Source organism: Phaenicophaeus curvirostris, chromosome 2, assembly GCF_032191515.1.
Source record: "Phaenicophaeus curvirostris isolate KB17595 chromosome 2, BPBGC_Pcur_1.0, whole genome shotgun sequence".
Lineage (NCBI taxonomy): Eukaryota > Metazoa > Chordata > Aves > Cuculiformes > Cuculidae > Phaenicophaeus > Phaenicophaeus curvirostris.
Genome location: NC_091393.1, coordinates 77,230,798 through 77,253,613, shown reverse-complemented (window position 1 = coordinate 77,253,613; position 22,816 = coordinate 77,230,798). Strand labels below are relative to the sequence as shown.

At 39.4% G+C, this 22,816-nt stretch overlaps 1 protein-coding gene across 1 annotated transcript; it reads left to right on the top strand.

The window, feature by feature from the left end:
- The first annotated feature begins 7,983 nt into the window (after positions 1–7,983).
- On the top strand, positions 7,984–18,245 carry LOC138718233 (potassium channel subfamily K member 16-like). Its single transcript, XM_069852577.1, has 5 exons — positions 7,984–8,196; positions 12,525–12,639; positions 13,162–13,328; positions 16,658–16,823; positions 18,022–18,245. Exons 1-5 carry the CDS (start codon positions 7,984–7,986, stop codon positions 18,243–18,245), a joined length of 885 nt encoding a protein of 294 aa, XP_069708678.1.
- Positions 18,246–22,816: the final 4,571 nt, after the last annotated feature.

The following is a 22,816-nucleotide window of genomic DNA, read 5'->3' as shown; positions in this document are numbered from 1 at the left end:
GTGCAAAATACAGTCTATTTCTCTGGGATATAAATTATTCCAATTGAAGCCATCATTTTTCATGGTAGTGATAAACTTATCTTCGTGCATTTGGAAGGCTTGGGTTGTTCACATAAAAATACAGCAATATATTGGCAGAAGTCACATATTCTCAAGGATGTGTATTTCCTTAAGTTTTTTATATTTTATTCTGGGGCAAATTCATAATTACTCAGAAGTATATGGTAAATTGTTATGTTCAAAACTACAGAAGATTCATGTTTATCAAATGAACAACTAAGAAGCAATCAATTAAATAATATTAAAGTTATTCCTTTTTTCTTTAAAAATTGGCACAGCCACCACATAAATTAGTAAGCTTCATGCAGAATTTAGGATGTACAAGATGAGATAAAGGTCAGATGTAAACTTGATTTGGGAAGAGATAGTTCAAGGATTTGGTCAGAGGGAGGTAAATCCACAGGTCTTCCCCATTTTGTATGTCTGCTTTGTTGACAATTATATTAAAATGTACTTGTTCTGCCAGAAGTTTTATCTGTCTGTCTTTATTTTTTATTCTTCTCACTCTATTATATATAAACACTATTAAATAACTGTATAAACACTTAACACCCCACCTCTGCTCAACCCTGCTACCTGGAGAAGAACCAGAGGTTCCAAACCATTGCTGGGTGAAGCAGCCGTCTTCTTCTGTTTTCAGTAAAATTCCCATTAAGGTGAATTTATTTGAAAGTGGCCAAAAGAAAACTACTGGTACAACAGCTCATTTCTTTTGACATGAAAACATTTCCAATAGTTTTCAGTAACTAGTTAAGAAAAGTATCTCAATTTTATCCTAGTATGACCTATGTGGCACTGCTGCTACTTGATTGCATATTCAGTGTTTTGTTCTCAGTTTGCCACATACCTAACTCACAGATAGAAAATATTCCTTGCTGTCCTGTTTTAAAATTCTTTAGCCTTTACAGAAAATATTCCTTGCTGTCCTGTTTTAACATGCTTTAGCCTTTACTTACAATGTTGTAAAATTGGTGTGAATTTCAATTACTATCAGCAAAGTAATTCCTGGTTTGCAGAACAGTCTGAGAATAAGATTATACCAAACACATAAGAAAAAAACCAAAAGTGCACACAGTAAGAGAAAACTATATAAATACATGAAACCATATCAATATATAATACCATATCAATAAATACAAAGCACTCCTTGTTTCTTTTGGAAATTCAAGTAATACTATGTGGATGGAAAATATTGCTCATTCAGTACATATTAGTTTGCCAAGTAAAGCATACACAGAATCACAGAATCACAGAATCACAGAACTACCAGGTTGGAAGAGACCCACCGGATCATCGAGTCCAACCGTTCCCATCAAACACTAAACCATATCCCTCAGCACCTCATCCACCTGTGCCTTAAACACCTCCAGGGAAGGTGACTCAACCACCTCCCTGGGCAGCCTGTTCCAGTGCCCAATGACCCTTTCTGTAAAGAATTTTTTCCTAACGTCTAGCCTAAACCTCCCCTGGCGGAGCTTGAGGCCATTCCCTCTTGTCCTGTCCCCTGTCACTTGGGAGAAGAGGCCAGCACCCTCCTCTCTACAACCTCCTTTCAGGTAGTTGTAGAGAGCAATGAGGTCTCCCCTCAGCCTCCTCTTCTCCAGGCTAAACAACCCCAGCTCTCTCAGCCGCTCCTCATAAGGCCTGTTCTCCAGCCCTTTCACCAGCTTTGTTGCTCTTCTCTGGACTCTCTCCAGAGCCTCAACATCCTTCTTATGGTGAGGGGCCCAGAACTGAACACAGTATTCGAGGAGCGGTCTCACTAGTGCCGAGTACAGAGGGAGGATAACCTCCCTGGACCTGCTGGTCACGCCGTTTCTGATACACTTTTTTTAAACGCTGCCTCCCCTTTTCAAAGGTTGCCTCTTGGGTTCATAGGAAATTTTAGGTTGGAGAGGATCTCAGAAGGTCTTTAATCCCACCTCTTGTTCAAAACAGCATCAGCTATGAGATTAAAACAAGCTGCTGAGGGCTTGTAAAGCTCCAAGCATGGAGAATGTTTAACCTTCTAAGTTATCTGTTCCAATTCTTGACTATCCTCATCATGAAAAAGTTTTACTTATGTCCAGCTTGAACTTTTCTTTTTTCAGGTAATGCTCATTGTCTCTCTTCCTCTCACAAGCCCCACTGTCAAAAGCCTGGCTTCATCTTTCTGACCTTCTCACAGGTGTTGGAAGGCTACGGAGTTTCGTCTTCTTTCTGTCAACATGAACACATTTATTGCTTTAACAACGTTTAGTTGGCCACAGATGAACAAAGTTACTTGTTTTAATAATCTATCTTCATATAATTGCTAGACTAAATTGAAATGACCCTGTCATGGTTCAACCCCTTCCCAGCCAGGTCAGCAGCTAAACACAGGCAGTTTTCACCCCATTTCCCACACACACAAGGAAAAGGAAATGAGGGAGAGTGAGTTGTGAGTTGGAAACCAAAACTAAAGCAGCTTTAATAAAACAACAACAATAATAATACAAAAATAATAAAATATCTACAAATATATGAAATTGAACTGCCTGATGACTATACATCACCACTGATCCTGCAGAGCAGGCACTGGGAAAGGTCTTAGACTGGACTCAGTGGTAGACAGGAGCTGGGGTCAGGAACTGGATCTGGGAAAGCACAGATCTGGGATTGGGAGAAAAAAGGACAGACATAGTTTACTCTATTCAACATGATATCTAGCTGCTGGTTGGTTAAATATTTATATGGTAAATTCAATTTATTTATTATCTCCAACCAGGATAAATCCAAATATCTTGTTTGTGGAGATTTCTTAGGGGAGGACATCTACTGTCCTAGATATCATACAGATATTTTCCAGGACTGATTTATTCCAATTTATTTCCGATCTATCTATATAGTTTATAGCAGGAGAAGACATCCACTGGTTTCCGACAGCAATATAGCTTCTGCGAGGATTAGGATATGGCCCAGACTTATAATAAAGGTCAAAGGGTCTGCTCTCATTTATGCTGAATCTACCAGGGATCTACACACCATCTGGAATCACACAAACAAAACCTCTGAGCTCACCAGCTCTTCGGTCAGCCATTTGTCTCCATTTTCATCACTTCCTGAACACTGCAGACAGCTCCAAGGAGAAAATGACATAACATTAGGTTGAGTTTCTCCTGCCTTGGAAGATGGACTTGCCTAATTCAATATCCCTTTTTCACTCTAGCACTTTCTATGAAAGAGGCTTTAAAGTGGAATAGTGAAATTCCCACATGTAACAATGCAAGTATATTTGTAACGTCTTCCCAGCAAAAGATTTTATTGTTCTTACCTGGTTTACTCAATCATAGAATGCAAGTGTTTTATATCAATAGCATAAACTGAGAGCACTTCAATGTAATAAAATATTAAGATCTTGTAAATGTTGCCCATACCAAATATCCAGCTGGTGAATATGGATGCCAACAAGATGAAAATCTGGGAATATCTGGTCACATATAGCATGTTTAGTAGCTCTGTACAGAATCTGTCTTTCTAAAGTCCCTTTTTAATAACCACAACAATCAATATCTGATTTTAAAATATTACATATGAATCACTCCTATTGTTTATTTCAATGTTAAATGATCCTTTTCTAGTACTATTTTTACATTTCATTTCCCTCAGCATTTGATGTTTGCTTTGAAATCTTTCCAGTTAAGCAAGCAATGTTAGCTAGATATTTATAATAGTTATTATCCATGCTTTGATTTGACATCACCACGATAAAATTGAAGACTTTGACTAAAACTTTGATTTCTCTTTGCCTTGAGGGAAATCTCAGGGGCTGCAACTGACATTTTCTAAATATTATCTTCTGTTCATTTTTTTCTGGCAGATGAGGTGCTTCACTTGGCACAAATAGGGAACTAAACAAATACTTGTATTTGTGGACCAGCGCTGGGTTTACCCAGATGCATTTATACAGATAAAGAACAGAAACAACAAAATCCACTTCCAATGCAATAGGTACATGTCCTAGTTTAGTATTTAGCCAGCAACTAAACAATAGGCAGCCACTCTCTCACCTCCCACCAGCCAGGGGAAAGAATTGGAAAATGAAAGAATGACCGATGGGTTGAAATAAAAAGAGTGTTAATAAAACATTTTCATCATCATCATCATCATTATTATAAATTACAAAGCTATACTCAGCCCATTCCAATTAGTGATCACAGAACACGCACTCCCAACAGTGGATAACATATGGAGAAAACAGTGAGTGCAGCTGTTCTTGTGGTTGCAGAGGTTCTGGATGATGCAGAGAGATCGCCAAAGCCAGAAGTCAAAGTTGGTGCACATGGAAACCAAACACCGAGGAGCGCTGAAAGTAAGGGACTACCAGGAGCAAGAAGGGCCAAGGAAAAAGAGAGCCATCTCCCCAAAACTTACTGCTTTATATTGAGCATGATGTTTATTGATGGTACTGAATACTTTCTCTGGCCAGTTTGGGTCAGCTGTCCTGGTTCCACTCCTCCCAGCTTAATACACCTGCTTACTTGTAACAAATGAGAAACTGAGAAAAATCCTTGGTTTCCCTAACAACAACTATAAACATCAGTATTTTTCAGCATTCTTCTCATAACAAAATCTGGAGAAACAGCAGGTGCTGAGAAGAAAATTAATTCTATCTCATCTGAGCAGAAACATTACCTAGTAATAGCTGTGAACTAAGTTTTATCAATACTATTCTCACACTGAACCTAAAATGCTGCAGCTACTGAGAAGTACAGTTACTTAGAAGAAAATTGACTCTGTTCCAGCCATACCGGACACTGCAGAATTAAAGGAAAGGGGGAGGGGGGTGTGTGTTCGTTTATTTTTCATGGAAACTGTCTAAGAAAAATACTACTGAAATCTTGGAAGTCTTTTATCTGAAAATACTTCATGCTTTCACCTATGTGACTCTAAATAAGGAAGTCAAAATTATTGGTTTCAATTTGGAGTGAGAACAAAATCAGAAGTAGAAAATAGCCAGATTGCAGTGTCATGCCTGCAGAAATGCAATTTTACTGTTATTTATATTTAACATGGTTCTAAATTATTTCCTTATCTCTTCTCTGAAGCGCAAGGTTTACAAGCCATCCAAGAAGCAAAGAAAACTCAAAACAATTCAGTATTTCCATGTACAAATTGTTCAGGCTGAAATGCATACCCTGTGATAGAATGGGTCCCTGGATGTTTGCATCCAATTTGTCATGTAGTTCTGTATGGAGACATTTTTTCCAGAAAAACGAGTCTAAACGTTCACTCTTCATCAGAAGTTTGAAGATGACAGGATCAGACAAGGTATCTTTCAAGCATTTAATTTGCTATTTTAGAAACAGCTTATTTGTGTCTATGTAAATTACGCTTTTACTGATCACAGTGGTATTTTTTCTGGATTTTGAAATAGAGAGTGAGGAAACCATGTCAGTTATTTTTGGACTATCTTTTATTTCACATCTGTCTATGTTTAGGAATTGTTACAACAATTGTTTAGGACCTTTACAAAAATAGGTGAAGCAACTGGAGAACCCTGAATCCTTTTCTTTGCTCCAGGTAACATGCAAATTCATCATCTTGATTGTAGACCAGGATGTCATTTTGGTATCTATCCTTTCCAGGAGGCTCAGATTTTCTCTGGGGAAAGCTAGATCCTACTGAGTCAGTCATATATTACAACAACATTGAGGGAAGAAGATATGATAAGTGAAGTATAATCAAGAAGGTCACGTTCAGCTCTGGATTCAAAATATGTTTTGTAAGAATTCTTCATACCTCAGACCAAATGCAGTCATGTGTTTAACACTGGCAGAGAGCACTGGAACAGCAGGATTTTTGAGTAACAATCAGCTTCCAAGTTCAGCTACTCTCAAGAAGTTTTTGCTTTCAGCATTTTTTATTTCTAACATTTGTGAACTCAGGTTTTGTTTATTTTTTTCAATCATACAAACATGAAAAGAGTAATAAGAGAAGTTAGATTAGACAGTATGTTTTTTCATCCCATCATCAAGAGTGATCTGTTAGTATTCTTATTTGGGCATTTTGTATGTTATGCCTTTTTACCTGGAAGCCAAATTTCATTTCTGATGTAGTAAGCCATTCTGAGCTCCCTCTTCCAAACTCAGAACTCACTCAGAAATCATGTCTTCAATTCACTTCCAAATTTATATTTTAAGTTTCTTCTTTCCTGTAGCAAAATATAACTTCTGGGCTACTGCACAGAATCTTGTTTTGTTTTATTTCTATGTTGCAACATTACACTACAAAAGGAAAAAAAAAAAAGCCCTTGCAAACATCAAATTGATTATTTCTGTTACTCAGATAGGGGACTGGATCATCTCTCTTACGAGAAAAGGCTGAGAGTCCTGGGTCTGTTTAGCCTGGAGAAGAGATCACTGAGAGGGTATCTCATCAATGCTTAGAAATATCTAAAGGGAGGCTGTCAAGAGGATGGGGCTACACTCTTTTCAGTTGTGCCTAGCAACAGGACAAGGGGCAATGGGCACAAACTGGAGCACAGAAGGTTCATCTAAACATGAGGAAAAACTTTACTGTAAGGCTTACAGAGCACTGGATCAGGCTGTCCAGAGAGGTTGTGGAGCCTCCATCCCTGGAGATATTAGGAACATGCCTGGATGTGTTCCTGTGCAACCAGATGTAAGTGAACCTGCTGTAGCAGGGGCATTGGACTAGATGATTTCCAGAGTCCTCTTCTAGCTCCTGTCATTCCGTGAGTCTGTGAAATCTATGGGTACATATTTCTGAAGCTTCTCGATTCCCAGATATGGAATGAAACCAATTTTCAGTCTTTTTCTCTGAGCACTACCTCTTGTTTGAAGGTAGTTAAAAACCAATCTGGATACTAAGCAAAGGAGGGATAGCTGTATCCAGAACATTTTAATGGGAAGGGAGTTTAATAACAAAATTTCAGCCCTAGCCACATTGCCTTCTTGGTCAGTGTGTGCGTGTGTTTTCTTTGAGGAGCAGTGTGGCATAGATGACACTACCCGTAAAGCTCTTCCTACAGAAAAATATGCAAGCCCAGCTCATTTCGAGTGTATGATAATCATTAAGGCTCCCATGAGTGAGCCTCTGATACTTCTTTAGCTAATTATTAACCTTAAGCCCTCCTTCCCCCTTATGCATTTAGATTAAAAGGGCAATAAGCAGACTAAAAGCAGCAGGCATGAGCAGTCCATTCTCTAACTCTATAAACTAAAGGGTGGAATCACCTGGCAAAGAATTCAGGAGCTGCAGACCTGGCAGTGACAGGACTGATCCTATTAGGATTAGAAAACAAAGAGAAGGTCTATCTTGTGACTAGGCTGAATTTAGGATGTTTATGAGCTTCATCATGCTGCTTTCACTGGTGCCAGCAATGTTTGTATGGTACAGACGGCAGCTATTGACTTTTCCGTTTATTCAGCTCCATACTCTTCTTTGTTCTGGGGCCATTAGTGAGTTTATAGTGTTTTCTTGTACAGAATTCTAGTGCTTAGAGTCAGGCTTTACTTGCCAGGGCTTTAAGAGTCTATCAGAATCTCTATATTCATATGACTCTGGGTCAGTCATTCAGCCGCAGTTTTCTTCAGCTTCCAGCCTTGGAAACAATATCAGTCTCGGAGGGCTTGTGCCAGACTTCATTCATTTACTTGAAATCTTTGGATAAAAGTTGTTCTAATAGGAAAAAAACCACTATGATTAGCATTCTTATTAAGCCATACATGCTCTCCATGTATTTTGCATATAGGAAAGATGTTGAGGGATAAAATTTTCTTGTTGGTGTCATTTTGTATAGCCCTGATACCCATATGTTCTGTTAAAGAAAGCTGCAGGCCAGCAGCTTGGAACATGGGTGTGTGATTCCTGGGTAGCACACACCTTGGGACAGTACCCTAGTAAGTGCTGGGCAGGGGCTCTCAGCAGCAGAGCAGCAGCATGCCCATCTTCACTATACACAACCAGCAGATCAGATGGACTCCACTGCTGGTACTGGGTTACCTCTTTTACCTCCTTCTGGGTGCTATGGTGTTCCAGCTGCTGGAGAAGCAGGCAGAGATTCACTTTTGGAACCAGTTCCAGCTGGAGAAGCTCAAGTTCCTGCAGAACTACACGTGCTTGGACAGGCAAGCCCTGGAGCAGTTTGTACAGGTAAGAGGAAAGGGCTCTCATTATTTTGGCTCCAGCATTATTTCAGTTAGAAGAAATTATACTGTTTTGGCCAAGCATGTCATAATTGATCTGCTGTCTATGACATTAAAGGACTAATTGTACAAGAGAAAGGCAGAGGTTTCTCCAGACTATACACATACTTCTTTATCTACTGCACTTCTTTCTTTTCCCAATCATGAACTCCCAAAACATGCAAATCTGGTGATGCATCATCATGCTACCTTGCAATAATTTCAACTTCACTGTTGTCTGATCTTTCATTGATTATTACATTGGAATTATGCATTGGAGCAAAAACCAAGAATCAAATCTACAAGAATCAAGTTTCCCTTCCAAACCTGTGCAAATTCTGCACTTCTTTTCTACCAGAAATTGTCTGCTGCTTTTGAAGGGGGCCTTGCACTTCTAAGATAAGACAAAGTCAACCTTCACCAACTGTGTTATATATAGATCACTTATAATAAGAGATAAAGGGCTCTTGTTCAGCATGGGCTGCAAATTAATGACGTATTGAACTACATTTTAAGCTACTCCTCCAAACAGACTGAAGATAAATTACAAGACCTCTCCTGGTGCTGTTATAGACAAATTGTCTCATTCTGTTATTGCAAGAACTCAACAGGTATCTTTGAACTATCGCTTTCTTCATGCTCAAAATTTATCCAGTTGCAGAGATGGGTGCTTAAATGGTTCGAACTCTTTCTAATGTGTCATTAAACCTGGTTGACAGAAACTCTAAACATGCTGCAAGTTTGCACTTTCCAAGTCAGAGGACTTCCATGAAGGCATATGTTTGGTCAAGAAAAAGCTCAGATTCTGTAAATGGGTTTAGGCAAACAGTGAAGTTTAGATCAGAAAGGGAAGAGAAGGTGACTGAATCTCTATCTACAAGGACAATGTTCTGATTACTAATACTGTGATGTATTTCTTGTGGAACATTTGATGTTAGCCAGAAAATGACTCCAGCTTTCAACAACTTACCTTCCTAAAAACTTATCTGTTTTTTCAACTTTAGTAATTGGTGATGCCACCTGTCCCTTAGGTCTGTGATAATGATGGTAGAAAATAAAAATCTGGGATGTGTCATAGGGTCAAAAGGTTTAGTTAAATCCCCAGTACCCTAGAAACTTTAGGGAAAGTTCACTGATGTCCATATTGTCCTCTCTCTGGCTCCAATGGAACTTCCTTAGCACTGCTGGGCCACTCAGAGAACCGCATTCTGCTGCATCTCTGCTGTAGATACATTTCAGTTGTAAGCTGTTCCATACAAAACCGACTGAGGGCACCAGATTGCCATTTACAATGCAGGAAGCTTTAAAATACTTAAAAGTATGTAGACTTTATAGTCCTCCAGATAAAAGTAAGTACAAGTGCCCTCTGACTCATCTGCCATTTATAAGACCTCTTCAGAAATTTGTCCAGCTCTTATTAATAGTAGGGAATAGAATTCTTTCCATATTAAAGCTCTAGAAGTAGTGCAGGTAAGCAGCCATCTATCTGGACTTTTTAACTATATGGTTAAGGAGGCCTGTTCATCGTGTCAGATGGTCAAGTCTGAATAGTGACAGTATTCATGCTTTGGTGAGACACAGCCACTAGATTCAGTCTGCTCATCTGACAAGTGTGAGGTGACTTATCTTATTGACTGTTCTTTAAATATCAGTCCCAGAATCTGAGAATCAACCCAGGGTATCTTTTCCCATATCCATTATCACTAATAATAGAGTTACTAAGTTACTTTTGTCTTAATTGTGCATGAAGCAAATTCTCACCATTCCATGTCCATAAACTGCACTGTCTCTGCTTGGTCAAACCTGCCTAGGTGAGAGACGGCCTTAAGCCTGGAGCTTTGTGAAAAGGCAAATCCAAACTCTGCAATCAAATTTGTCTCTGGTAAACATACTTTTGTCAGGAAACCATGCCATTCTGACAGCATAACTGAGAAGCAGATTTATAGAGTAGAGGGTACTATTTTAAGTCCCAGTTTTGATTGTGTCCATACGTTGTCAGCCCCAAAGGAACTCAAATATTGACCAAGAGGACCAAATCATTGTCTACGTCCACAAGTGGCTGCAATGTGCATTGACTGCAGAAATGGCAGGTTGCTTTTATTCTCTCCACATCCTACCATAGCTTTACGTAGGCTTCATACTCTTACAGTAAAATATAGCACATTGCTTTCATTTACTGGCTACTTTTGCTCCCAAAGACAACAGCTAATGTTCACTAACCATTCAACAGCTGCTCCTTTATCACTCCAGCCATAACCATTACCTGAGGTGTAGATAGAAAGGAACTAAAAGGCATTATACCTGTCCCACATGAAACTGTTTGTTTAGGAATGATTCTCCTGGACACCAGGACACCATAACTTTCATAGCGTTGTACTTAAAAGCAACCATCGTACCAAGAAATCTGGCCTTGCCAGTCTATATGTAAAGCGTTCAGCATCCAACATTGCCATATTATTCTATGTTGGCTTTGAAATGCATAGAGCTGACAAGTGTTCCTTATAGGGATTAATTCAATCTGTGAATGTTTTAGATGTCACAAGACTCACACCTCCATACCTTCTGTGTGTTCCTTCTAACTATGACATAAAATAGTAAACTCTAGATAATTTAATATTTCAAATCATTCCCATTCTAAGAACAGACTTTTAATGGATAATGTAAAGTTCTTTGTCATATTGAAAAGAAACTCTGCTGGCACTTCAATCATGAGATCACACATGATGATGCCTAGCAGCCCTATCTGATGGATTTGACCAATCTTGTAGATTTTTTTACTAAAGGAATAACATTAGCTACTAAACTTAGGGTACTCAATCCAACAGCACAGATCAGCTAATATTGAAGAACCTATGCAAAATCAGTTTCCTTGTAGTAGGTGTTAAGTAAACATTTAGGTAGTAGGTAATTTCTTTAGGTAAGCAATTTTTCTGACAGTGTTCAACAACTGAATGAAATAAAAATATCTTCTTTGGTCTCATACACCTGGAACCAACTAAATCTGGGGTTGCTGTTGAATCCTGCTATTGTCTTGAAATCATACAAAAGTCTCTAGAAGAGATGAACAATTAATTCCCTCAGTCATTTGGTAAAATGATGAAGGCTGTGACATGATATGACATGACATGACACCTGGGATTGTTTAGCCTGGAGAAGAGGAGGCTGAGGGGAGACCTTATTGCTGTCTACAACTACCTGAAAGGAGGTTGTGGAGAGCAGGGAGCTGGCCTCTTCTCCCAAGTGACAGGGGACAGGACAAGGGGGAATGGCCTCAAGCTCTGCCAGGGGAGGTTCAGACTAGACATCAGGAAAAAATATTTCATGGAAAGGGTCATTGGCTGCCCAGGGAGGTGGTTGAGTCACCTTCCCTGGAGGTGTTTAAAAGACGGGTGGATGAGGTGCTGAGGGACATGGTTTAGTGATTGATGGGAATAGTGATTGATGGGAATAGTTGGACTCGATGATCCAGTGGTCCTTTCTGACCTAGTGATTCTATGATTCTATAAGCCTCAAAATCATTATGTAACAAACAATGCATTTCTTGAAACCCCAGCCTCTGAGCAGAGGGTAACCAGTCTCCTTGAGAGTAATTCTTGGGGAGAGCAAAAGAACACAATCTTCATTACGGCAGCTAACAAGATATTTGATGCCTAAATAGGAGCAGCATTTCTTTTTCACATAGTAATTTTGGTCATCTGGTAACTATCCGGAAAAGAAGAGAGTATTTCATTAACTCATCTTTCAGACTAGGAAAAGCCTAATATTAATTGAAAATTATTGTGAAGTCAAAGCCAAAAATAGTATTTTATCCTCACTAGTACTTACACATAGGAAAGAAATGAGCATGTTCCCCATACTCCTCCCCACAGACAGAAACATGCATTTACACATACCCAAATTAAACACTAGAGTGAAATGACTAGATTAGGGAAGGAGAGAAGAGGAACTGCTTTTATTTTTTATGGTATAACTTCACTTTCTTTGCCCACTATGATCACTTTGGGGGCTCCCTTCACTCCCTTTCCCCTTGGCCTTCAATTAGTTATAGAACCCATCCTATTTCAATGGCTAGTTTTCCAATAACAAGAGTTCAAGTTCCTAGCCAGCTTTATTTCCAAGTTTTGCCATGTCAGCACAAGGCCATTTTAGTCAAACTCTATTCTGCTATCTACATTGCTTATTGCTCTGCTCACTCGATATGAAAAGCAATATTTCCTTCATCCTTTTTTCTGATATTTTTCATGAGTTGGTCTAATAGATTGATCATTTTTGCTCTTTTGACTTCTTCTGCCTCAGGTCCTCATGGAAGCATGGGAAAAAGGGGTCAACCCAGAAGGAAACTCTACGAATCCCAGTAACTGGGACTTCAGCAACTCCTTCTTTTTTGCAGGAACTGTTGTCACCACTATAGGTGAGGTACTCTCTTTCCTTATAAACTGGTGTTTCCTCCTGCTATCCTGAAAAAAAACCTGAAATATGCAGTTGGTGGGCAGAATACACCTGCAGGATAATCTTGACTACTGTGGATAACAGTTTTCCATTGGTTTCCAATTATACCTGTTACTTTTGTGTATCCAGCATATTACACTTGCAGAAAGGGCTTAGTGCCTACTTGGCATGTGCAAAATAATTTTGTACACAAAGAGCACATCTTGAGATTGCTTTGCAGCATTTACGACAAAATCAAAGACCCATAGCAATTGGACAACTGTAATATTTTTCACATTTAATTTTCTGTTACTACAAGTGATTGCACAGGGCTTAATCATAAACTATGGGAATTTGTAGACAGAAGTAATTGCAGAAAATCATAGGCCCCCCAGGTTCTTGAAGTTTAACGTAGTTGAGCTTCCAAGCCTAGGAACTTCCCATGATGGCCTGGAGCCTGAATGTAAAGCCTTTTCACGCAGCTGCTTTCTTCTTTTTTTTCTAGGTTATGGTAACCTGTCCCCCAGCACAGTGGCAGGGCAGATCTTCTGTGTGTTCTATGCTTTATTTGGAGTGCCACTCAACCTTGCCTTCCTTAATCAGTTAGGAAAAGGCCTCAATGCTCATCTAATTACCCTGGAAAGATGGGTGCAAAAGCCAGGCCGTGCCCAGGTACAGTGTCAATGTATCATTTATTTCTACTATTTTAAAATGAATTAAAGTTCTCTTCTCAGATAGGTACTACTACTGCTAGATTGTGTTTCCTTCTGCGTCTCTACATTTTTCTGAACCACAGCAATAAGGTAGCCCTTTATATCAGAAAACTGATATGCTCTATTTATCTACTTATAGCTGTAAAACAATTTGCTTTTGCTTGAGGGACTCTAGATTTGCCTTTTTGAAACCTGATTCAGCAAAACTGTTAAGTAAGCATGGCCTCAATCATGAGCAGGGTCCTTAAGCTCATGACCTTAGCAGAATACATGCACATACATACATTGCTAAATCAAGCTCACACTATCTAGCCTATGTTAGCATCTACCCAGAATCTAGGTCTACACTGTGCAAAACAACTTATTTTTATTGGCGTCCTAATCTGACTTGAATTACCTTCTCTGATTGTGCCAACAATTTAGCATTTCCTTCATTTTCTTTTCTTGAAATGTAAATAAATACTCCTTCTCCTTAGTTACAGTTTATTGGTGAACCATCGAACTAGTCCAGATATATTGGAATAAGGAAACCACTGATAATAGAATATACATGAAGGTCATTTATAAGAAAGTTAGTGCATGTTTCTGAGCAAAGGTTCAATTAATTGACCCCTTTAGTTAGGGAAAAGGGAGATTAGATATGTTCTAACATATGATACGTTGAAACATTTCAGATTTCTGGCAGAAGTTTTTTTTCTCTTCTTCATTTGTAAAATCTCTGAGTCACTACATGGTTTGCCTATATTAGGAAAGCTAGTGTAAGTCTGTAAATAAGTCTGTAAACTGCAGACTTGGTTTATATAAGCAAGAAGTTTTTTACCTGCATACCTTATGTCTGTTCCTCAAATACATGCAGCTCTGCCACCAGAAAGATTCTCATGCTAGTATAGCTGCATGTTTCCTGAGATTCCTCATACCACTTCAAGGATTCAGGGATGTGATCTCTTTTTTTTTTTTCACTCCTTCATTAACACCTCGTATCTGGCAGATATCCTATGATTAGAGAAAGCTTTGGAGCTGTATCTGCTTGTTCACTTTGAAAATTCTCTTCCAGGAAGTTATTTTGTATAATTTTAAACATAATTTAATCATGCTTTGGGAAGTTAATTACAATCAGTTCTTCACTCATGTTTTACTGTCTTATGCTATAGGTTTGTACCAAAAAGTTCTTAAAAGCCAGGTTAACAAGTAATATTATGCATTACAGTATAAAGTTTTATGCTAACTTTATTATCTAATTAAATGCTATTGCACTTCTGGAATAAACTAAATGAGAACATATCTACTATAACACGCTGATCAGTGGCTTAAAGTCCAGATGGAGATCTGTGACAAGTGGTGTCCCTCAGGGGTCCATACTGGGACCAGTGCTGTTTAATATCTTCATCAATGATACTGACAGTGAGATTGAGTGCACCCTCAGCAAGTTTGCAGATGACACCAAGCTGAGTGGTGTAGCTGCCACACCAGAAGGATGGGATGTCATCCAGAGGGGCCTGGGCAGACAAGAGAGGTGGGCCTGTGAGAACCTCATGAGGTTCATTAAGGCCAAGTGCAAGGTCCTACACCTGGGTCAGGGCAATCCCCATTTTCAGTACATCATGGAGGATGATGTGATTGAGAGCTGCCCTGCAGAGAAGGACTTGGGGGTGCTGGTTGATGAGAAGCTCAACATGAGCCAGCGATGTGCACTCATAGCCCAGAAGGCCAACAGTATCCCAGGCTGCGTCAAAAGAAGCATGGCCAGCAGGTCGAGGGAAGTGATTCTCTGCCCTTCTGTTCTTCTCTTGAGAGACCTCATCTGGAGTTCTGTGTCCAGTTCTGGACAATGTAAGAAGGATATGGAGCTGTTGGAATGGGTCCAGAGGAGGGCTACAAGGATGATCAGAGGGCTGGAGCACCTTCCATATGAGGACAGGCTGAGAGAGTTGGGCTTGCTGAGCCTGTAGAAGAGAAGGCTCAGAGAAAATCTTATAGCAACCTTCTAGTACCTGAAAGGGGCATACAAGAAAACTGGAGAGGGACTATTCATAAGGGCTTGTGGTGATAGAATGAGGGGAACAGGTATAAACTGGAGAGGGGCAGATTTAAACTAGACATTAGGAAGAATTTCTTCACCATGAGAGTGGTGAGGCACTGGAACAGGTTGCCAAGGGTAGTTGTGTATGCATTGTCCCTGGAGGTGCTCAAGACCAGGTTGGATAGGGCTTTGGGCAGCCTGATCTAGTGGGAGGTGTCCCTGCCCATGGCAGGGGTGTTGGAACTATATGATCTTTAAGGTCCCTTCCAATCCTAACTATTGCATGATTCTATGATTCTCAAAGTGCTTTTCAAATGAGGGGTTACTACACAGCTGGAGATGCATGGTGCATAATATAGCAGTGATTTCTCAAAGTCATGTAGTAGGATGATGCCAAGTTTCTCAAGCTCAGCTGAACTATTTTATATGTGAGATGAGACAGAGACAGAAGGAAAAACATGATACCTGGACCTTCAGTATATAAATAGTCATTTGGCTTTTCATCAAGTTACAATAGGCACATGCTTAGAAAACCATACTCTTGTCTGAATGCCCTTGAGGGCATTTTTCAGTGGTTGCCTGGAAATCCATGAGTTCCTAATCCTCAATCCTAAAATCCCCTGTCATGACCTATCCACTGACCATTCTGTGTACATATCTATTACAGCCACATATGCTGTAACTTAACTACCCTCAATGTCTCCCAGAAGGCAGACTTATGTTTTGACAAATCCACCCTGCACTGACAGAAAACAGTTCTGCTTTGAATGCTTCTAAATTTAAAATAAAAGCAGACAAACTGACTTAACTTAAATTTCACAGAAATATATTTTTGGCTGACCTCTTGCAAGCTACTTTATAAATCTTTGGAAGCAGTCATGGTGAAGACAGCCCTAATTTGTTCTTGCCAATCTTTGTATCATAAGTAATGCAATATTGATGATTTTCCTGAAAGACAGGAGCTAATTGATTACAAGAGCATCTCCATTTGAATTGAAATTGTAAAGTGAATAATTCATTCCTATGAATAAAGCTTTAACAAGATCCTTGGGGTTTTTTTCTCCTAATTTTGAGACTTTTCAGATTCATGATTGGGTACAATATCTATGTGCAGGTTAAACAGAAGGTCAGCCTGCTGTGCACATAAGCATTGATTTATTCTTATCCAGCTGGACTGCGTTTGCAATCCAAGAGCAAAACAGATCCAGAATTTTCCACTAGACAACCGCTCAGTGCTCTTTAGCTGACATCTTCCTTTTTTCTTGCAGGTGGTTCAAACACTGGCAGTAGCCATCTTCCTGACCACTGGGACCTTGCTTTTTCTAGTGTTCCCACCATTGGTCTTCAGTTATGTAGAAGGCTGGAGCTATGGAGAAGGCTTTTACTTCACCTTCATCACCCTGAGCACCATTGGATTTGGGGACTATGTAGTAGGTAATAAAGAAGGTGAACTGGATTGAGCTTTGTTGAAATTAGTTACTCTAGTATAAAGCTAAATACAGAGAACATAGATATCCATTGCACTATAAATACAATACAAAATTGAGCTAAGCCACACTGATAATAATGAGCTACTATATTATATGACATGGGCATTTTTAATTTTGCCAGCTAAGCAGAGAGTCACTAAACTCATTTTACATACACCACTGAATGCCCCTTCCACAGTGACTGTGTCCAAGCTGGTATGAATATGATCCATGAGTAACAGGCAGAACATAAATGAAATCTCTGTCAATATTAAGTCCTTGAACCACCCTCTCCTAACTTGTTTCAGCAAGTGCCTACCATTCCTAATAAGAAATCGTGTCAAATACTAAATGATCAGTACTTACAGCAGGGAGAATACTACTGACAACCCACGGATGCCTGTGAAAGAAAACAAATCCAGTGAGATTACAGAGTCTTCAGAGATCTAGGCTGAGACATAGCAGTAGAGATATGAAGGGCTATTTCTCCACCCACTTATTTGAACAAATACTCTTAACAGGTTATTTATGCTGTCTCTATTTGTCAAAAGCATTACAGTGTGTCACTTCACAAGCAGTAGCTCTCCTGTCCTAGAAGACATAACTATGTCCCAAAAGGAGATAAAGACCCATCCCATGCTGAATCTGGGCACTGTGAAGTTTCATGATGGTCTGGATGACCGAGACTAAATTATGGCTGTAGTACTGTCCTGTGCCTGTATCATCTGCAGCAATTGTACATGCTGTGGAAATATCAAACTGGGGATTAAGAACCTCTTAACCACTTATTTAAAATGGCTGCATTTCCCATATAATGTTCTCCATTCAAAATCACACAGATACTGAAGTATATCACCCTGCAAAAAGCAATCACTACACTGAGGTAGTAAAGCATATCTTTCTCATTCATCTGAGATCCCCTGTGCGTCTCTTGAGTAAAATATGGCTAATATGGGTTCAATATTGAGTTTCTTAGATGATTTTCTTCTTTATCAGTTAATAGGAACACTCAGTTTTGTGCATCCCTGATAATGCTCATAGATCACACAAACTTGTTAAACATACACTTTTGCAATGGCTGGAAAGGGTGTATGAGTATGTATGCTGTCTGGCAGACTGATAATCTGTCAAGATTAATATGCAAAGTTTCCTGGATTTTTCAGGCACAAACCCCAACAAGCACTATATACCAGTGTACAGGAGCCTAACTGCAATTTGGATTATTTTTGGCTTGGCCTGGCTGGCTCTGGTCTTCAACGTGGGAGCTGACTTGATGGAAAAATTTCTTCAGCTAAAGCAGCACAAGCCTGAGTTAACCTTGGCAGAAGGAGCCACGATCAAATTGGAAGATGAACCTGAACAGCCTAGAATCCACATCCCTAGCTGAGCAAGGTACACAGAAAACAGTCTTGAAAGTACACCTTTCATCTATATCTCACACTAAGCAAGCCCTGTGGATAAAGGACTAAACCACAGGCTATGGACTGTTTCCTGATGAGGAAATGTTTTAGATGCATTGAACTTTATACACAGTGTGTAAGCATCAGCCAACTTAAACCTCCAAAAAAAGTAGTATGCATGGTAAAACAACTATCCTAGGATTCATTTCACACTTCTCACTCAACAAAGGCAACTTGCCCTGAAGTAATCAATTATTATTGCTTCTCCTTTTCTAGTGCAATTCAGTTCTTACGGTCACTCATTTTTAAAAAAGCCAGTGATCACCTCCCAGCTCCCATAAGAAGTAATGTCACCAAAAATCTCAAGTGGAAAAAAGTCAGGTACAGAAATTTTTCTTCATTTCCAATCAGAAAACAAACAAAACCACAGAGGAATATTGATAGTAATGACAACATGCTTAATGGCAACCATCCAATTAAGATTCATTTGATATTATCTAAAATCAGCAGCTTTTGTATAAAATAACATTTTTTTAGTTCTCTCTTAAATTATGCAGAAATCATGTGTCCAGTACTGCCTAGACTGTTACAATTCATTTCAGAGTGAACTGACAGCTCAAAGCAGGTCCTTATCCTTATCATAATTCATTCCACAGTGACTTGAAAACCGCACCTTAAAGTAAATCTAAAGGCAAGGTGAATTCCCTATTTCCAGCTAGATCACAGATATTATTAGAGTCTGGCATTTGCTTTGGACCTGTACATTGAAGACTTTTCACGCAGAGCTGATGCTGTCTGTTTACCTCCAAACAAGACTGATGATAGCCTCTCAGTCATGTGCATAGTGCCACTAGTGAGAAACAAGGAGTTTGGTTTTATCACAATTATAGTAAGTCGAAAGTAGCAGCAACCAACTCCAAAGAAGCAGAAAAGCCAAAGAAGGACATATAAGCACCTTATAACAGTCTTGTCATTGGGATATAAGAATGTAGTCATACTCTGTATCAAAGTAAGCTATAGAAACTTGTTAAAACAATTATCCATTCATTGAGTATCCTACTAGATTGTTTATAACCATCACCAACACATTCCATGGGTATGCTTGTAATTATGTACATACTGTTATTTATTCAGAATTCTTACAACTCATAGTAACCATCAATTAAGCCTTTTTAAATCCTTTATCAGTGGAACTTTAAGGTAAAGCATGAATGAAATATGACTGGGCATGTAAACTAGCCTTAAGCTAACCTGTGGCTGACGGGCTACAGTAATATCACACGTCAGCCTTTCAGAAGCTGCTTTGATATTTCATTTTGGGAAGTGTCCATAAAACACATAAAGATGTGTGTAGGTCACAAATCTCTTCCCACATACTTTCTGTTAGATTTACATTTCTGAGGAGGGTCACAACAGACGCTTGTTCTTACATCTGACTTGTTGCTTGTTTTCTTTGCTAGTTGCTGACTCCTTCAGTATGCACTGTGGCTGCTTAAATCTGAGTTGCTGGCATATAAGAATGCCAGCTATGGTTTATTCAGATTATTTCAAAACTGAGTTTTCAAATGCTTATCCCATCTAAGATTTCCTTCATGTCTTTCCACTACCTACCTCACAGATTTTATCTCCTCAGTTTTTTTTTGTATGTGCCCTCAGCTATTCCCATAAACTTGTGCAAAGACTTTCTTTGTAACTTCTTTCACTGAGAACAGCCAACAGTCTCCTGTCTGGCTTTTGTATCTTTGCAAATCTCTCAGGAAACTTTCTCTCTCAATGTTCTTCATTCTCTGGACATAATATTTGCATATGCACTTGTTAACATCTTTACCATCCCTTTAGTCTGTACCTGCCTTATGTCAACACATTTTAAGCCTGTTTGTGTGAAAGTCAAAACTAAAGTTCTAATGACTATTATATCTGGTGTGTACCCAACACCTTGCCTTTTTCCATGCCTTCCTGACTTTGTCTATCCACAGCCAGTCACAAAACATGCAGTAGTCTAAAGGTGATCCTACACAGTTTTTACACCATGCTGTATGCCATAAAGAATGATAATGCAGTTAATCAGAGACAGAGAACATGCACGCACCAATAACTGGCAAAGTGTTTGTTAAATAACTGCAGGGAGTGCAAATGGCTTTTACTGCAGTCCAGAAAATTACTTCCGTACCTGATACTGATTTTGCAAAGTAGCAGCATTGTTACACTGTCTTCTTAATTTTTTGCTGCTGCTGCTACTTTTTTGTAAGGCTGAGAGTAAGACTGAGGCTTGAGAATGGCAGTTCTTAACCTGCCTGCCAGAAGACTCAAAGAGATTCCATAAATCAAGCCTATGGCCATGTTGGAACAGAAAATGCAAAGATATTTATGACCTCTCCTGTGTCACACAAGTGATGGAAATTTCTTGCTCACTTTGTCAATTTTTCAAGATTCTGAAAAGATCATGCACATCTGTAATCAAAGATAATTTGAGATACACACTAGGAATACTGGTAGAGTTCTTGAGTATGAATGGATCAAATGCTTTCTAGTACCCTTCCCTTAACAAAAAGATAATCAACAAGTGTCATCTGGCCAGCTAAGAAAAGTAACGTGAAAGAACTCTGCAATCACAAGAGCTTACTAGGAGTCAGAGGAATGCATAAAAGGGATTCTTTTGCTTTTTAATAACCCATTTTACCAGTGATGTAATCCTGCACAGAATGGAGATCACACAACCTGCTACAAGATATTCAGCTCAGATTCATGGAAAACAGCACTTCAGAGGCTTCTGAGTGTACCTCTGCAGCCTGTGGCAGAAGCAATGGCCCAGGCAGCATTCATCTGTGATGTGGAAAAGTAGCACCTTGTCTTGAGCAGCTACCACTTGCAGTCCACTGCAGGATAAGAAGCATACCTCCTTCCAGGCTTACACTTACTCTTTAAGCCCACACAGCAAGCCCTTCCTCAGAATCAGATGCATCGGCACCTTCCAGACAACACCATAATATCCTCTGCAAATGTTTGAGCCGTTCTCACTGGAGATGTAAATAGAAGGCTGACGCACAAACAACATTTCTGAAAATACTCAAGAAAATCAGCCATTAAAATGTATGATGCTGTGAAGATTTGTTGCAAATCTTGATCTCCTCCTCCCTAGACTCCTTCTAGCAAGCAGATGCTTGATGTCCTGGTTTTCCACAGTCTTGTTTGTAGTTACAGAACCCGAGTGCTACTGTAATTTGTTTCATGTATAAACGTTAAATGCTATATTTTCAGTCTGTAATATTTCAGCATGGTTATACTTGGTAGTGTTCTTTGTACAAATTACCTGATTTTATTGCAGTTAAAATAACAAAATTTAGCTCAGACATGTCCATTTCCTGATCTTGAATGAAAGAGGAATCTTGAGTATATATTTGGTAGCATATTTTCTTCTTTTCTGTCATATATACATTTTCATAGAAGGCTTTCTTCTTCCATTTTAAACACCATTCAGTAATAAATACATTTTAAAGGCAGAGTTAAGACTAAACAATAAGCAGCATAACTTTTTAAAAGACTGTGTTCAGGATATCTTTAAATTGGAGTCAGTCTATCCTTTACAAATCAAGCTTTGCACCTTGCCGGTAAAACCATGACTAGTTATGCTAGTCAGTTTAAAGCATCTCCCAGAAAAACACAAATTAGCATATTATCAGAACCCTTCCACAGAATCAAGAATCACTCGGTTGGAAAAGACCCACTGGATCATCGAGTCCAACCATTCCAGCGGCACAGTACCTATTTCAAGGCTGCCTTATTTGTAATAGTACAAACACTCCACCAGCAAAAAAAAATAAATACAGAGCAGCGTGAGAAGGCATTACCATCTCACAGCACGTAAAGGCATCCTGCTCAGGAATTTACTGGGTTTATTCCCCTTTATCCCACATTCTGCAACATAATAGGTAATAATAGGTAATAATAGGTAATAATAGGTAAATTACAAACGTTTCGTACATCCAGAGTGATTTGGTTGTTTCTTCTGCTGGTGCTGGAAGAGAGAAGAACATTTGATACTATCCTATATAAGAAAATAATTACTCAAACAGGTCTCAGGAACTACCTCGACCCTCAACAAAGAAGGTGCTCCTATCTTTCATACAAACAAAAAAAAAAAAAAAGAAAAAGACCACAAACAACGAGACCTTTACAATTGGTTATATGGAAGAGTTCTTATCAGAAACACCTGTTTGCTACCTTTTATAAATTAGCTTAGCAGCCGAGGGAAGGAGGAAACTAGATTTACAGAAGCTATTGGTATAGGGGTGTGTAACTGGTACCAGGTGGCTAGATAAGCAATTCGGCTTGCTGGGAAAGGGAAGGGAAGGGAGCATCCTTCTGGGGGGACGAACGTGACTCGGTGCCCGTCCTTTCGAGGACACACGCGACACGGAGCAGTGACCTCCGGGGCAATTCTGCGCTCTGGAGAAGACGGGTGGGAAGCGGAGCGGTACGGGAGGAGGAGGAAGAGGTGGAGAGCGGCCCGGCTGCTGCAGGAGGAGCCGCACGGCTCTGTCGGGCACAGCCCGGCTCT